Genomic DNA, 17,187 nt, shown 5'->3' on the forward strand with positions numbered 1-17,187 from the left:
TTTACTGAAAGATGACCTAACTCAACTATATTTATAGCCCACCCAACACATATACTGCGCTTAATGTTGAAATCATGTACCTGTGCTTTCCAAATGCTTTTGTTCCTATAATCCTCTCTTCCTAGAGGGCACACTGCCTGTGGATATTCTAGCGGTCCTCCAAAGTCCAGCTGAAGTATTACCTTCCTCCTCCACAAAGTTCTTCTGATCATCTGTCTTACAAAGAGTTTCTTCCTCTCAACCCTACTCTGTTCTGTGGATCCTGATGCACTACGCATACATCCTATTCCCAAAAATACTACTAGCTCACTAGCAGAACAATATCCTAATTTTTTTATACAAGCAATAAAACACTAAAGCCAATGCCCTCACCTGAAATTAGTAATTGTAAATTACTAATTTATTTTTTATTAAAAAATATTAATAAATTATTACTAATTTATTTTTTATTAAAAAATAAAATTTTTTAATTATAAATTTTATATACATAACCAGCAATGTTTATTTGAAGGCCTCAATCTTCATTAAAATCATAAATAATATTAACAAAAATAAAAATTAATAACTTGCAGCTGATAAAAAATATTCCCAAATCCATCTTGTGTCATTTGCCAGCTCGACCAATAATAAAAAATTAAAGAGTTTCAATTAACTGGGGCAAGAATTTTGAAATCTTTGTTTTAACTTGAAACTGAGGCCCAATTTTATTTCTTTTTTTTCTTCTTTCTTAATCATTAGGCAGAAAGTGCACTTACTCTTCTTCAACTCTTTTATAATTTTTTTTAAAGAGATGGAGAAGTGAATAAGAATTTGAGATTGGAAGTAAAAAAGTGGAGGGAACTGCACTAAATGGCTTGCCTTCTTATAAACAAAAAAGCAAGGGGCAAAGGCGTGGCTGAGAAGGAGCTGAGACAGAAGCAAGGCCAAGGAAGACTGAATTAAAATGTGAATTCTGGGGCACCTGGATGGCACAGTTAGTTAAGCATCTGATTCTCGGTTTTTGTTCAGGTAGTGATCTTAGGGTCATGAGATGGAGCCCAATGTCGAGCTCCATGCTCAGGGTGGAGTCTGCTTCAGACTCTCGTCCCTCTACCCTTCCCCCCAATCAATCAATCAATCAATCAAGCAGATTCTTACATCCCAACTCTACAGAGGATGATTTAATAGGCATATGATACAACTTGATCTCTAGGGTGCCACAGTTGAGAAGCACTGGCTTAACCTTTATTGAATATTTATTTTTGTTCTGATTCTTTGTATGGATAAAATCAGTTTCCACAATGAGCTCAGGAAGTACACCCTACTATGATCTCCATTTAACAGTTAGGAAAACTAAGCATGGTAGTTTTAAAATGTCTACAAAGCCTGTCACTTCTCCCTTCCAAAGATGGTACCAAATTCCCCTCCCCTTGAATATAAGCAAGATCATTTACTCGATCTTCATGAATAGAATGTGGCACAAAAGATGCTGTGTGTCTTCTGAGGCTCAGCCATTAAAATGATAGCTTTCATCTCTCTCGAGGTGTGCATGGCAAGAGAAGCCAGCCAGTACCCAACTGGAGAGACCTGTAGAGAAGAGACCTGTGGCCTCTCGCCAAGAACTGGCACTGAACTGGAGCCATGTAAGTGAACCCCCTTGGAAGCACATCTTTTAGCTCCAGTGAAGCCTTCAGATAATTGCAGCCCTTGACACATCCTAACAACTTGACAGACCCTGAACCAGTACTGCCCAGCTAAACTACACCTCAATTCCCAACCCACAGAAACTGTGAAAGAAAATAAGTCTTTACTATAGTTTTAAGCCACTCCATTTTTAAAGAAAAAGATTTTATTTACTTGTCAAAGAAAAAGAGTGAAAGAGCACAAGCAAGGTGGCCGGGGGGGGGGGGGGGGGAGGCAGTAGGCAGAGAGAGAAGCAGGCTCCTCGCTGAGCAGGGAGCCTGATGTGGGACTAAATCCCAGGACCTGGGATCATGACCTGAGCCAAAGGCAGACGCTTAACCACCTGAGCCACCCAGGTGTCCCTAAGCCACTACATTTTGAAGTAATTGTTATGTAGCAATAGATAGCTAATACACCAAGGCACAAAAAGGTTAAGTAATTAAGTAGCTAACAAATGGCAAATGGAGATTTGAAACTTGTCAGAATGGATCTAGATCCTCTGCTCTGTGCCATGTGGTCTAATGTCTTCCTTCAAAATGAAGATTATTCTGCCTATACCTTATTAAAGCTGGTGCTGTGATGAAAAGAAATGATATAAGTATCTGCTAGCTTTTAAATTGACAAGTCAGTAGTTATTTAGAACCTATTGTTAACACTAAAGGCATAAGTTCTTAAAGAGAATATTAAAATAGTAACAAAAAACGTAAGGAATTATTTATACAAAACAAGAAAACACAACCCAGTAAAAAATTTTTCCTATAGAAAAATCATTTATTTTAAACTCATTTTGTTGCTCCTAGTTATGTAGTCATTTATGATTTCTAAGACAAAAACATCAATTTTATAAAAATTTTTCACCTAATTAGCACCCACCATAGGCTTTTGCTATTTTTTACTCATACATTTATTAAATTGTGATACATTTGTAAAAACACAGTGTTATGGACTAAATTTTGTCCATACAAAATTCACAGGTTGAAGCCTTAACCCTCAATTGACTATATTTGGAGATAGGGCCTTAACAGAAGCTAATTAAGGTTAGATGAAGCCATAAAGGTAGAACCCTAGTCTAATGCACTGGTGTCCTTGTAAAAAAGGAAAAAGGCACTGAGAGAGCTCACACAAAGAAAAGACCACGGGAGAAGTTATTTAGTAGTTATTTAGTAGTTATTTAGAACCTATTGTTACAGTGAGAAGGTACCATCTGTAAGCCAAGGAGAGAGGTCTTATCAGAAATCCCCCCTACCAGCACTTTGATCTTGGACTTCCAGCCTCCAGAACTATGAGAAAACAAATTTCTGTTGTTCAGATGAGTCTACATAGAGGACTCTGAAATCCACTTCTTTAGCCTTTCCCCTTTTCCCCTCAGCACTGACAGTCACTTAGTCATCCCTCTAAAATGAGCTCCTCTTCATGGCCTCATAATTACCTGCCCCTTGTGACTTTTATTATTTATATTAATGGACCAGTTGTCAAGATGCCATATCAGGATCTCTCTTCCTTCTTCAATAGCAATAGCAGGATGTGAGAAAGATGATCAATAAAGCCCTACAAAGAGATCATCAGACCCTATCAACCCAGTAGCACATGAGCCTTTGGCTTAAGTCCCAGATTCACCTGGAGACAGGAAAAGGAGCATTAGTCAGCTGCAAAAGGTTCCTAGAAAGTTCATGCTTGTGCTTCTTCCTTTCGTGACAAAACTTCAGGTCTGACAGGCTAACGCATTTTAATAAGTAAAGGCCCTACCCTAGGTACAGACAGGAAAGATATGAATTACTGTAGGCAAAACAAAGAAACAAACAAAAAAAACAAAAAAACAGTTGCCACAGGTCTCTTCAAAGCACTTAGTAGAGAGCTCTCTCTGGTGATACTTCAACTTTATCTTAAAGCTTTCTTCCTGATTTATTAGTTTCTATTCACAACAGTGTGACAAACTGGCCTTCTGGCAGCATGGCCCTCCCCAAACATACGGGCATCAGGGTTGGGCCACCACTCTGCCCCTCCTCAACCCACTGTTCTTCAAGTCACATCAACTCAAAACCATAGGGTTATCTTTGACTCCTTTCTTACTCTCATTAACTACTGGCTTCCCTTTTTGTGTTTTCTTTAAAATCCCATTATCCATTTCTGTAGGGATGCTGAGAAAGTTCTAGAGATGGATAGTGGTGGTATCTGTACAAAAGTATGAATGTACTTAATGCCCCTGAGGTGTGTACTTAAAAAATCATTACAACAGTCCATTTTATGTTACATATACTTTACCTCAATTTTAAAAAGTTCCACTGCCAATTATTTGTTAGATACAAGTCCTTAGGACCAAGACCTAGGTTTCTATGGGTCTTCTAGAGGTTTCCCTGCACCTTCTCATCCATCCATCTCACATAGCACTGCTAAAAAATACTGCTTCCATCCTAGGACTTCTTTCTTCAAAAATTGACTGTTTGAAGGTCAATATTAATTCCTTAATCAAACATTAAAAACACTTTACCAACTAGTCAAAGCCTCCAATTATTTGTTTGTTTGTTTGTTTGTTTTGGAGAGAGCATGACTATGTGAGGTAGAGAGAGAATCTTATGCAGGCTCTTCGCCCAGCAGAGACCCTGACTCGGGGCTTGGGGCGCCATCTTGAGAGCCCCAACCTCCATGATCTCTACCCTGAGCCCAAATCAAGAGTTGTATGCATATCCCACTGAGCCACCCAGGGTACCCCTCAACCTACTTTTTAAAATTAGCCCATTTGCTAATTTCCTGTAGCTATGCACAGCTCTGTTAGACATTTCTGTCTCACACTGATGGTGTTTTTGCTCATGCCTTTTTCCTTGCCTATATGATTTTCCTCTCCATCCAAAGTTATGTGCCCCATTTTACTTTTTCCACAAAGTGTTCTCTGACCACCATAATCCAGACTGATTTCTCTCTCTCCTTGTTACCATGACTGGATGTTCTTACCACTCATCTGAAGTACCATAGAATACATACCACACACATTCTACCTCCTCAATTAAATCACACACTCCTTAAAGTCAGAATGCTAAATTTTTATTTCTTAGTAATATCCTGTGTCTATGTAAGAGAGGCTAAATAAATATTGATGGACTGATCCAATTTCAACTCATCAGTAACAACAAAAAACATCCATTGTAAGATGGACATATTTGCATTTATATTACAAAGATTTTCAAAAGGGAACACTCAAATAAAGGGATTTCTAATTAATCCTAAATGAAATGGATGGTATCCTAAAATCTTTTTATTGCTTGCAGTCCACATCTATTCCCAAAACATAACTGAGATTGTTAAAGAAGAACAGATACGTTATTGGCCCACCTAAGTAAGGATAAGAGATTAAAAACAACAACAACAACAACATGAAATATTGCCAAGCTGAGACAATTATACTGGAAACCTCAATCGAGAGAGGCGAGTTGTTGCAGTCAGAGGTAAGTTTAATAAGACCACAGGAAAGGATGATCACTGAAGTGCTTTAGAGTCTCTCCTAAATAGGAACTGTCTAAACCAGGGCTGTGCCTCAAGCAAAAGGTTCTGGCAGACATCAGTTTCAGATGGAAGTTTCTGATAAGTACCTGGTATGCAGAAATATCGGTCTGCTAACTAAAGATACAATCTCAGAGCCTGAGACACCAGTCAAGTCTAAAGTTGATAATCTGGTATATAAAACAAAGAACCTAAAAGGTGTTCTTCCACACACAGGATCACTGTTGATGTGCACAAAGGAGGATCCAGAGCAGCAGCGAGGCTTAGAGGCGGCACTCGGACTGTCCTCAGTGTTTAGCTTAGGTGTCTGAAAAAAACTCTTAGTTGAGGCTCTACAATTCTAGCCCATAAAGTATGGAAGAGAGGATCTTGATGTGAGAAATTATAAAATACCTTGCTCTTTACACAGGATAGAATTTGAAGGCCCTTTACATATATATATATATATATATATATATATATATATATATATATATATGTTTTTTTAAAGAAATCTGGCATGGGGTTGTGACAGAATATAAAAGCTATTTAATCTGCTGTTATGAAGACTGAAATATAAAAGTAGGGTAACCTTAACTAAGAAGTTTTATCAAAACACATTTATGACATATTTATTACACTTTAATGGCCAAGTGTAACACTGCCTTTAGTGAGTCTGAAAAGAGCCTTGCCACTTCCAGCTTTCACGTGACCAGCTGTCGTATGGCCCCTCTACTCTAAGAGTACCAAATACAGTGTAAACCAAGAGAAGCACCATAGCTCTTTTCTACCTGAATTATTAAAGAGAAATTTATTTTCAGAGGCTATACGATCTGATAGCTAAAAGCATACTTTATTCCCTCCCCTCACTTAGCAGCTTACAACTAGTAGGTACTTCCATTAACATCTCCTTTATTGAACATCTCAGACCTCACCCTAAAAGTTTTTAGGAAGTGAGAGAATACTACTCCCAAGGCCAAAGTCAGTATCTCTGCCCCATTCAGAATTTGTTATTTGTGCATAATCACACAACTCCTTAAGTTGGGTATATAACCAGCCTTACTTCTAGAATGATATCGCTTGCTTTTAATGATGCAAATCAATTTTTCTGCCCACCAGAGAGAAAGGTCATTAATGAGAAGTTATTACAAAGAAGAGCTAAAGTATAATAAAATATTACTATAACGTAACTAAAACACTAAAACAGTGCAAATGAAAGCTATTCTAAGTAATGTCATAAAACCATTTAAAATTCACTATTCACAAATATTAGTATAGTATCTTAATATTAGTATCTTAAAATTAAGACATACTATTAATAAAGATTCTTAGTAGTACTATTTGATTACTAAATATTTTGTATGAAGGACAAATTTAAATCTTCAACTAGCTTTTGTAGCAATTATTTTTAAATGACTTACAGAAATTTATCCTAAAACTTAACATCTCCACAACAAGGATAAAATATTCTTATAAGAATCAGTTAAGGAGCAATGGCTACCTCCTTCAGATCCTCATACATATAAACATGAAAAAGTTCTTTTTCTAATGAACAAGGCTCACACAGGTCACTTACTATCACTTACCGATATAGGAAGCTTTATTAAAAGCACTTAGATGACCCGAAAAAGTGGTCCTGCAATTTTCGCTTTTCTATTTGATCACTGTTTTTCAGTAGACTACAACATACAACATGGCCTTCTCGCATACCCACTCTTTAGCATACCACATGGGAATAATTACACCACTGCTTTAAAGGAACGTGGTTTTAAGTAATATCCTTTTTAATCTGGCAATTAGCACTCTTAAAAATGTATGTTCTCTTTTTCACTCTAACCTGGCACAAATCAGGAAAGAAATGCTTTTCAAGACTAAATCATTTTTCTTGCTATATTTAAGAGAAAGAACTAAATAATGATTATGACTATAATTACTACCTTCAAAAATCAAGTTTCTGGGGCACCTGAATGGCTCAGTGGGTTAAGCCTCTGTCTTGGGCTCAGGTCATGATCCCAGGGTCCTGGGATTGAGCCCCGCATCGGGCTCTCTGTTCAGCGGGGAGCCTGCTTCCTCCTCTCTCTGCCTGCTTCTCTGCCTACTTGTGATCTCTGTCTGTCCAATGAATAAATAAAATATTTTTTAAAAATCAAGTTTCTTCATTAAAAAAAAAGTCACTTCATAATGCAATCAAAAACCAATTTTCCTCCAGTTGTGTAAAATGAACACAATCATTTTAGGACTCAATCTTGCTTATGAGAGAAAAACAGCATACCACTGGCCTTTCAGTCTCAAAGGTCACTAACAAATATAATTAATTAATTAATATTCCCTACATAGAATTTAATGCCTTATTCTCACTCCTTCTAAGATAGTCACTAGTCAGGAAAGAATTCCTTTGGCCCACAAACATTAAGGCTTTTCAATATTAACTATTCATCTGCCAACAGTCTCAGAAATTACACTTACTAGTGGTATTTCATAATCAGTTTAATATTATTTTAGGGTAGAACATGGGGGCCGCGAGTAAGTAAAATAGATGGTAGTGACAGAGAGACCGCTAGTATTTAAAGGCTTAGCTTAATATTTAAAATGTAGGTGCTTAATACAGAAAAGGTTAGTTTTAGCTGAAAAATAAAAGTGGTTGAAGCACTAGAAGGCTTGAACGGCACTAACCCTGAAAGAGCTGAACGAATCGAGGGTGCAGGGCCGCGGTGACCACGCTCCCCGGCAGCTCCCGCAGGAAGAGCTTCAACAGACTGGCCGCTGAGCAGACGTCCCCGTCTTTCCCAAGCTCCACCGGGGCTCCACTCTCAAACTTCCACCGGAGCTGTTCCACCACTTTCACGTTGCCGTTTACCCTGAAGAGGCCTTCCTGGGTGAGTCCTGGAGCAGGGGAGCAGACCCACAGAGAATAAACAGAGGTCTCTCACGAACAGACACTAACTCTAAAGAACAGTAGCAGCAAAATAAATAAATCTCACTACAGGATTATCCAGTACTGCAAGATGTTCACATTTTGCAAAAATGTTTTCCTACGATAATAGATCTTCACACTTACTATGGATCCACTGAAGAGATCATATGGGCTTGTTCTAAAAGCTGACCTCTAAAAATAAGGTTAAGACACACAGAAATATAAAACAGATGCCATTCTACAAAGAAATTGCATTCATATAATCAGTACATTACAGAAACTTACCCTGGGCTCCAACAGCTGCTTAGCATTTAATTAAAACTATTTAAAAAAGAAAAAACTAAAATGTATGTAAGAAACTTCTTAACTGTATGTGATTACCTTTGTAATAATTAAGAAATATTCTTTAGTATTCATTGAATTCCAAGGATAAAACTCTAGGAGCTTACAATGTAGCATAAGACAAGTTGCTTGTCTTCTCCGAGTTGACAGGGGATATTATTGTTGGCGGGGGTCAGCACAGAAGGCTCCATAAGGGAATTTTCGATGCTTTGCCCCATCTTTGTCTAAAGCATAAGGAAGATGGGAAGACTGGGGCTGAAGAACTGTGAAGCTAATGAAGTTTAAGCTTCAGGGCCCCTTCATTTATTTAGGTCCTTTCCAATGCTTGTCCCTAATTCTTATTCTTAATTTTGTATTTGTCTTCTTAAAAAGGGCCCCCAAAGGGTTAAGCAGCAGGAGACATAAAATCTGGATTTATGCCTGAAAAGAGGAATATATGAATTAAGAGGCAGAGATAGGACAGCATAAAGGAAGATAAACACATGGAAATGGGGGAGTGTTTAGGTCAAAAAGCGGTGAGGTAATAAAATGGAAGAAATGGGATAAGTCCACAAATGGCAAGTTCAACAGCGAAGATGTGGGATGCCCAGCTGCCTCAGTCTGTAGAACGTGCAACTCTTGATCGTAGAGTCGTGAGTTTGAGCCCCACATTGGGAGCAGATCTTACTTAAAAGATCTTACTTAAAAAGACTTTCTCGGGGCGCCTGGGTGGCTCAGTGGGTTAAGCCGCTGCCTTCAGCTCAGGTCATGATCTCAGGGTCCTGGATTCGAGTCCCGCATCGGGTTCTCTGCTCAGCAGGGAGCCTGCTTCCCTCTCTCTCTGCCTGCCTTTCCGTCTACTTGTGATTTCTCTCTGTCAAATAAATAAATAAAATCTTTAAAAAAAAAAAGACTTTCTCATGGGAGCATTAAGGGGTACGGAACACAATAAAATCAAGGAGTACAGAAGATCTTGCTAGCTGAGAAGAGAATGGAGGGCAGAAAGCTTGCCTTAGGGAACCACATTCTACTAGGCAGTAAGAAAGACAGATGCCTGTGGGAAGGGTGAAAAGGAAAGAAAAAAGTTGATTGAGTAACTGAGTACAAAAGGGAAGTAAGGAAGAGGAAGAGTTGGAAGGTAATTTTAAGGTTTAAAAACTAGGGAATCCAAGAAAAAGGACTGTGAAGGATAAGGTGAAGAGGGGTTGAGGGATGGTATAGCTGGCTTAGGGGAAAGGTGATGATTTCCAGCTCAGGGTATTGGGTTCAAGGAGACAGAACCCCATGGAAGAAAGCCAGTCAGCCTGTGGAGAGCCTAGTGATGACATTTAGCAGTGACATAAGGACTGAAGCCCACTGGAATTACTTAGATGAGGGGGTGTTTGTTTATATTAGTTTGCTTCTTTTTCTTACCTGATAATTGTATCGCTCTTTCTAAAGAAAAAGAAGAAAGCTAATTTCATACTAGTTTGTAATATGATAAAACATTTAATGAACCTTTCAATTCAAGAAGTCCATAGTAAGTACCTGACCCCATGTTAAGGAACTTAAAAAAAAAAAAAAAAAAAAACCCATGGAAAAAAACTTCAAATGCTAGCATTATCCTCACGGCGTTTGTAGATGTACACTTTGGATGTTAAAGAACATGAATCTCAAAAGTTGACATGAATTTTAGCTCCAATTTTGACAAAAGTCTGTGAAACCAGAGAGGATATTAAAAGTATTTCCCCAACCAGTGTCACCAGGGCACCATGTAATCAGAGGAGATACCAGTCAGAACGTGTGGCAGGCAGCTTCTCAAATGGCCCCAAGGATGCCCATCTCCAGGTGTCCACACCCACGTGGAATCCCTTCCCCTTGCTTGGGGTCTGGATCTAGTGCCTTGCTTCTAACCAGGAGACTGTAACAAGATTATGTGATTGGGTTCTAATCTTGGTTTTGACCTTAGGTTATACAAGACTGATGTTCATCTTACTTGTTTGTTTCTCTCTGGCTCTGCGGGCTTAGTCACTCTGATGAATCAGCTGCTTTTTATTTGGTTAGCTACCTCACGAAGAGGTCCATGTGTCAGGGAGTGGAGGGTGGTTTCTGGACAACAGCCAGTGAGTAACTGAGACCCTCAGGTCGACAGCCCACAAGGAACAGAATCCTGCTAACAACCACGTGAATGGGCTTGGAAGTGAACCCGCCCACAGTCAAAGTACTGTTATGACTAAAGCCTCAGCCAACACCAGACTGCAGCCTTCCAAGAGCCCCTAAGACACAAGATATGACTGGACTGTGCCCAGATTCCTGACACACAGAAACTGTGAGATAAGAAACACGGTTGTTTTAAACTACATGTTTTGCAGTAACCTGTTACACAACAGGTAAATATGCCATTTCCTTTAATACTGCAGAATCTTGGTTACTGAGAGACTTCTGTTTAACTCATTTTTAAAGCTTTCAAGGTCTATTTCCTCCATTCTACAAGCTTTATCTGTAACTTCAGAAATGTGTACTAACTTCAACAGACAGCACCCCCAAAATAGCACCCATCTCTGGTCAAGGCCCAAATCATGAAAATTTAGAATTCTACTTATCTACTCAGCTCCTGAGCCTGTTTTTGACCAGAAAATGACTCTTGGACCTGATTTCACAGTGTTGTTCTAGCTTTGACCTTAGGTTTTCTTTTCCAACTAGGCTTTTTGACCCTTCCCTCAAATAAATATTTCCAGTTATTCCAAAATAACTACCCAGCTCTAAGAACTGGCTTTGGTCCTTCAAGGTCCCTGGATCCCACTGCCCTTTACTGGCAGAGAGATAAGGTATTAATTAAGGAAGTCACTGAGGTTCATGCTTCTCAACTATTTTTTTCTGTCCCTATTCCATTTATTTGTTTAACTCTCTTCCCTCAAAAATATTTCTCACCCAAACAATTTTTATGCTACCCAGTGATTTTCAACTAGGGGCACCTTACCCCTGGTTCTATTATACTTAGGGGGATAAAAAACCCATACGGTTTTTAAAGCCCCTAACAATTTTATAATATATCCAATACCCATATGAGGCTTACCAGACTTACCACCTCTCAGTTTTCCTACCTCAAATTTTTAGGAAATGGTGATTGTAAAAGAAATGTTTAGAGGAAGGAGATGCTTAGAAGGCTTTGTGAAGTTATTCTCGTATATTTCTGAGATTCTCTTATATTTTATTTCAGGAGGTACAGGTTAATCAACATGAAACAGCAACTTAATAACTGGTTTAACAATGAAAAAAATCACATCAATGAAATAACATCTACACCATTGACAGTCACCTTCCTGTACAATTGAGATATTTATTTCAAAATAGTATGAATATGTTAGAAACTGAAAATGCCAGAAGTCAGAATTTGCTTAACTAGCACACTTTGGCCCAGAAAAGAAGACAATGTATGAGCATATTCTGACACCTGGTGGTAAGTGGAGAGTTCTACACTATTTAAAATGGTATATCCCATAGGATCTTCATGCTAAAGAGAAGGAATCCAGTTAACACTATCAGTAAGATTAGTTATTTTCAAACAGTATAAAGATGATCTAGCTAATAACTTGTAAAATTTTCTTCAAATGGGAAAAATCACGTTTTTTTTCTTTTCTTTCTTCCTTTTTTTTTTAAGGAAATAAAGTTTTAAGGAAATAAAGTCTTTTTAAAAGACCATCATATAAGACCTTAATAAACCCTTTCTGTCCTCATATTCTTTCATTACAAAGAGTTTTCCCTCACATTGTTAAAGGTCTACATGTACTGTGGTCATACTTTGATGTTTAATGTATCTACCTAGGGTTAAATAATATGACCAATCATCCCTACCTCTGATACCTTACAGAGGGCCTACTGTATAGTGCATTGTAGGTGCACAATAGGGAGAGGTACAGTACATATCTGTTGACTTAAAAAAAAAATACAAAATAATTAATGAAACTAGTTGAAGTACCTTGCCTACAAACTTCATTCTGCCCTTCAGACTTCTACAAAGTTTTTGGTTTGTGAACATGGTAGTTTCAGACATAGTAAAGAACTTCTAGTTGTCTACACAATAATTAACTACACAACCTTTGAAAATATAGGCTAGGTGCCCTACCCACCTTAGCTTGCCAAGCCAAGAGTCTGATTCCATGCATCAGAAGTATCACCAATGGATGGGTATTCTGAAAAGATTCCACTAGTGATTCTATTTCACATTTCTAGGTAAGAATAAGTGATTTTCTATTTTACATTTCTAGTTAAGAAGGACTGATTGAACCTTAAAATATTTAGTTTGCATTAACCTGAATATACCCAACTAACCTATAACTATGGACAAGAAGAGATAGAAGAAAACCAATTCCTAATTCAGATTTTGCCAAAATGTTCATAGAGTGATGTTGTGCATTTAGCTGGCTCAACTCTTAAAGAGTTGATTATAAAAGCACATACTTCTGACCCAGGTCTACATATACACCCACCATGCTTGAAATGACCTGTGAGAAAGGCTGGTCACTGAATCCTTGTTTACAGATAGCAAAAGACTGCATACAATTCAATATTCATCAGCACGCGACCGCTTAAAGAAATGATACGTGTATCTGGTCAGTGTGTAAGGGAAAAAAGAATTACATGAGTAAAGCTTTTTATGCAATATGGAAAGATCTCTACAATATACTGCTAAATGACTTTTCTAAAAGATTTATAACAGTGTGAATGATATGCTGTATTTATGTTCACAGGGAAAAAAAGAACATATGCATATATGATTATATATATTCATAAAATATCTTTGTAAGACTATGTCAGATGCTGGTGAAGTAATGTTGTTTCTGAGAGGGGAAATGAATAATCAGTCAGGGGACAGGTTTTAGAGGGAAAGATTTTTCAGTGCATATCCAGTATTTTGTACCACATGATATTAACTATTCAATAATTTCTTAAAATTTTTTTAAAACTTAAAAATGAAAATGATTTTACATAAGTGTAACCCCAAGAGGCTATAATTCAGTCACTATTAGGTAAAAGATCAGAACACTGACTATACCAAAAACCAAAATATTTTAGGTAGTAATACTTTGTATTCAAATGAATAATATTGAACAACCCTATTTAAGAGATTAAATGAATTACCTAGAGATCCATTTATATCTAAATGAGTAGCATACAGTTTTACTCAATACTGAGTGTTTCTGAGATCTTCAGAGCTCTCACAATTTAATGTGATTTCAAACCCTGGAGGTAGAGGCCCCATCTTCCCGCTATACTGTATACTACACCTTTTTGGTTTAACCTGTTTAAAGTATTTGAATAAACCCGGAGCTCTTCTCTAAGAATCTTACCTGTCTGCAGCTTACCATCCTCTAAAAATAAGGGGATAGCGGCTATAAAGTAAGGGTACAAGCCTGGCTCTTCAGCTTTTGGAACAAAACATCATTTTGTCTTCCACATACCTAGTAAACTGAGCAAATAGTTGCTTTTTCAGTTAACACAAAACACCTGACCTTTTGAGGGCTGCACTACGTGCCATTCCCTTCCTGTCACAAGCTGACTCACATTCCTACAGAGGAACAGATGCACTCTGTTTCTCACGTATTTCCAATAAAGGATTGTTCTTAGTACAGGGGAATGGACTCGGAATCATGGGAAGATAAGGAAACAAACTGCACAAAGTACAGAATGCCTCCGAAGTCTCACGTTTTACCTTTAAAAATTCTTACTAATTTTAAACTCTATTCTGCAATGAGTCTTTTGTGTAGAAATGTTGTTTCACTATAGAAAACAATGAAAATTCCAAGCTTTTCCCCCTGACAAGTGTTCCTTCCCGAACCTGCTAAAGATTATTGACATTTATTATGCAGTTTGGATTTTTCCTATAATATTGCCCTAGTTTGAAAAGCATGAATGTAGGGGATATAGAAGAATTTTCTCTCTACTCATCCAGGTTTTTAAGTCCCATTTTAAATTAAATCACTTTAAAAAGCTGTGAGATAGATCTTAAGAACAGATTTATCTTTTTATCATTCAATGAACTATATTATTCTCCAACTTTTTTACATGCTTAATTGTATCACTTCAAAAGTAAATGACCCCCCATAATAGGCTATATACCAAAATTCTTCCCCCTTTTTTTAGTATCCCTACCGAGCTTATGAAAGCAATCAAGGCATCCGGTAAATTCAGGATTGAACTCAGCTGAAAAAGATAACCCAGAAGTGTTTTGTTTTACTAAAAATTACTCAGTTGGAATCTAATGAATCAAGAGAAGTCACTATTGTTAGAACAGTGTATTTTATTTAATTTTTATTTTTTTAGATTTTATTTGACAGAGAGAGAGAGAGAGCATGCACACACACGCACATGCACACACAAGCAGGGGGAGCAGCAGAGACAGGGAGGAGCTGACTTCCCACTGAGCAGGGAGCCTCATGCAATCTGATCCCAGGACTCTGGGATTATGACCTGAGCCTAAGGCAGAGGCTTAAACGACTGAGCCACCCAGGTGCCCCAGAACAGTGAATTTTAGAACTCAAAACTAGGAATCATTCCAAATTAGAAACATTCAGTTTCATGGTAAATTGAACAGTGGTGTCAAAATAACATTACACCGTAATAATGCTCTTAATGTCCTTTTTAAAGGAAAAGCTGTATTACATAATTTGATATTCTAAGAAAGATATTTTAGGGAATATACTAACACACGGTGAAGCAGTTCACATGGAAACCTTCTTCTCGTGTACAGGAACAGTAAATGCAACAGAATGAAACCGCGACTTACCATGCTTCACCAGGTACTCCACTATAGTCCCCACTATAGCTGGAACGCCGTTCTCCGTGAGCCCCTGCTGCTGAAGATCTTGGAGACTGACTCCAAATAACTTCTTATAGGTCGAGCTCCTCGGGTCATCTAGTGGCACCACCACTATCTTTTTCATGTCTTCTTTCAGCCGAACCGCTGCTTTACTTTGCTTAAAAAAACAAAAGAAAAAAGAGCAGTCAGTCATATTTACCACAGGAGGTTGCATGGCTACCTGAATTGAAATGCAAGCGTCCGGAGACCCATAGGAGGGGTTCTTCACTAATTTTTACTTCTACTCAAGTCAAAACTACTAAAATCTCTCACAGGTTGCCCAGTGTTATAAATGGCATATACTGATAGAATAGTTAAAAGAAATGAAAAATGAGAAACCTAAAGCCACAACTTAACTGTAGCTAAGGGAGGGAGCAATAAATACACTGCAGTAGCTAAGATAGATTATTACAGTTACCAGGGGGTGTGACCAGAAGCACCTGGTTAACCGGAAGAGAAACTCACACAAGATCACTGAAACTCCATGTAGATCCTAGAACCACAAGAGGTTTCTGAAGATGAAAATCTATCTAGATGTCATTTTAAAGTAGCTTTAATTTGGAGACTTAGAAAAACTACACTTAAGTAGAATGAACATTTGTTTCTCTGATTTAATTACATCTGTGACTATCTCTTCAGTATTTTGGCACATAAAATCAGCTCAGTTCTCACTCAAGTTCAAAATATTCCATCTCTGAAATGGTAACATCTCAGGTAGTCACAATTTAAACATTTTCACAAGACTGTACATATTATAAAGTTAAAAAGTGCAGCTTATAATTAACTGATTCAAATTATCACTACAATGAAAAATCCACAAAAAATGTTTCTTTTAATGGAAATTTGTACTCTAAGGGAGTATTACATTATACCATATTAAATTTTATCTTTTATAACTAAATGAGGGATTTTCTTTTTAAAGCATGTGTGCTATATAAACATTATGTATTTATGAGTCTAAACACTGAAAAGCTGGAAAAATGCAAACTGTCTTATCTGGGGACAGAGGCAGTGGATTAGAGGAAGTTTTCACTCTCTGAGAATGAATGTAGCAACCAACCAAAGTGTAAATATTGTAAGTGCAAGCTCCTGTAGTCTTACCACCTAAAAGTAGAAACCTTGCCTCCAGTTCAGAATTGAGGAAACCAAGATCAGAGTTAAGTAATTTAGCAGAAGTCACAGAACTAGTAACTTTCATCTTCCTCTAGGTGCATGTTCCTCTCAAAGTGAGATTTATATTAATGTCCTAGTGCAGTTTGTATATAATTATAGTAACATACTATAATCAACTCTGTATATGACCCAAGGAAATGACCAAGTTAATTCTATAATCTTGATTTTGAGTATGGTCCCTGTATTTTCAATTTGATTTTGGATCTTATAATCTACAGAATCAAACCAACATCCATTGAGATGTTTACCTATTTTGGTACGTCATATATGAAAGCCAGATTTTTCTAGTGAAAATTCAGCAAATGTAAAGTTATAATAGAGATTTAGTATCTACTTATTATTATAGATAATACTACAGATTTAGTATCTATTAACATTATTTTATCATGGTATTAGCTACTACAGAGTACTAGTATGGGCAGTAACTATGACCTATTGCTAAGGAAATTATTAATTTATCAATTAAGCCAAATTTATAATAGCTAATAATTTTTTGTGAGGAATCAAAAACCTATCAATCTCCTTCAGCTGAACATATGAGAAATTTCAGTCAACCAGGTGTATCTGGTGAGCAAGAAGCCAAAAAGTAACCAGTATTAATGAAACTTTGAAAATACTCTCAAAATGTCACATTAAAAACAGCTGGCAATATAAGGTTAAATCCTATAGATTTTTTTAAATTTAAAAAAGAAATTTTTTTTCAGTGTTCCAAGATTCATTGTTTATGCACCACACCCAGTGCTCCATGCAGTATGTGCCCTCCTTAATACCCACCAGCAGGCTCACCCAGCCCCCACCCCTCTCC

At 37.4% G+C, this 17,187-nt stretch overlaps 1 protein-coding gene across 4 annotated transcripts in view; it reads right to left on the reverse strand.

The window, feature by feature from the left end:
* Positions 1-17,187, reverse strand: part of FAM13A (family with sequence similarity 13 member A) — a 356,989-nt gene that overhangs the window by 287,599 nt on the left and 52,203 nt on the right. For all 4 annotated transcript variants that reach the window (XM_032332873.1, XM_032332872.1, XM_032332871.1 and 1 more), the window contains exons 2-3: positions 15,138-15,327; positions 7,810-8,019 (exon numbers count right to left, since the gene is read on the reverse strand). In XM_032332873.1, coding sequence (XP_032188764.1) covers positions 7,810-8,019; positions 15,138-15,294 — 367 coding nt within the window. In that variant the 5' untranslated portion in view covers positions 15,295-15,327. The remainder of the gene's footprint in view (positions 1-7,809; positions 8,020-15,137; positions 15,328-17,187) is intronic.

Source organism: Mustela erminea, chromosome 2 (genome assembly GCF_009829155.1).
Source record: "Mustela erminea isolate mMusErm1 chromosome 2, mMusErm1.Pri, whole genome shotgun sequence".
NCBI classification, from domain to species: domain Eukaryota; kingdom Metazoa; phylum Chordata; class Mammalia; order Carnivora; family Mustelidae; genus Mustela; species Mustela erminea.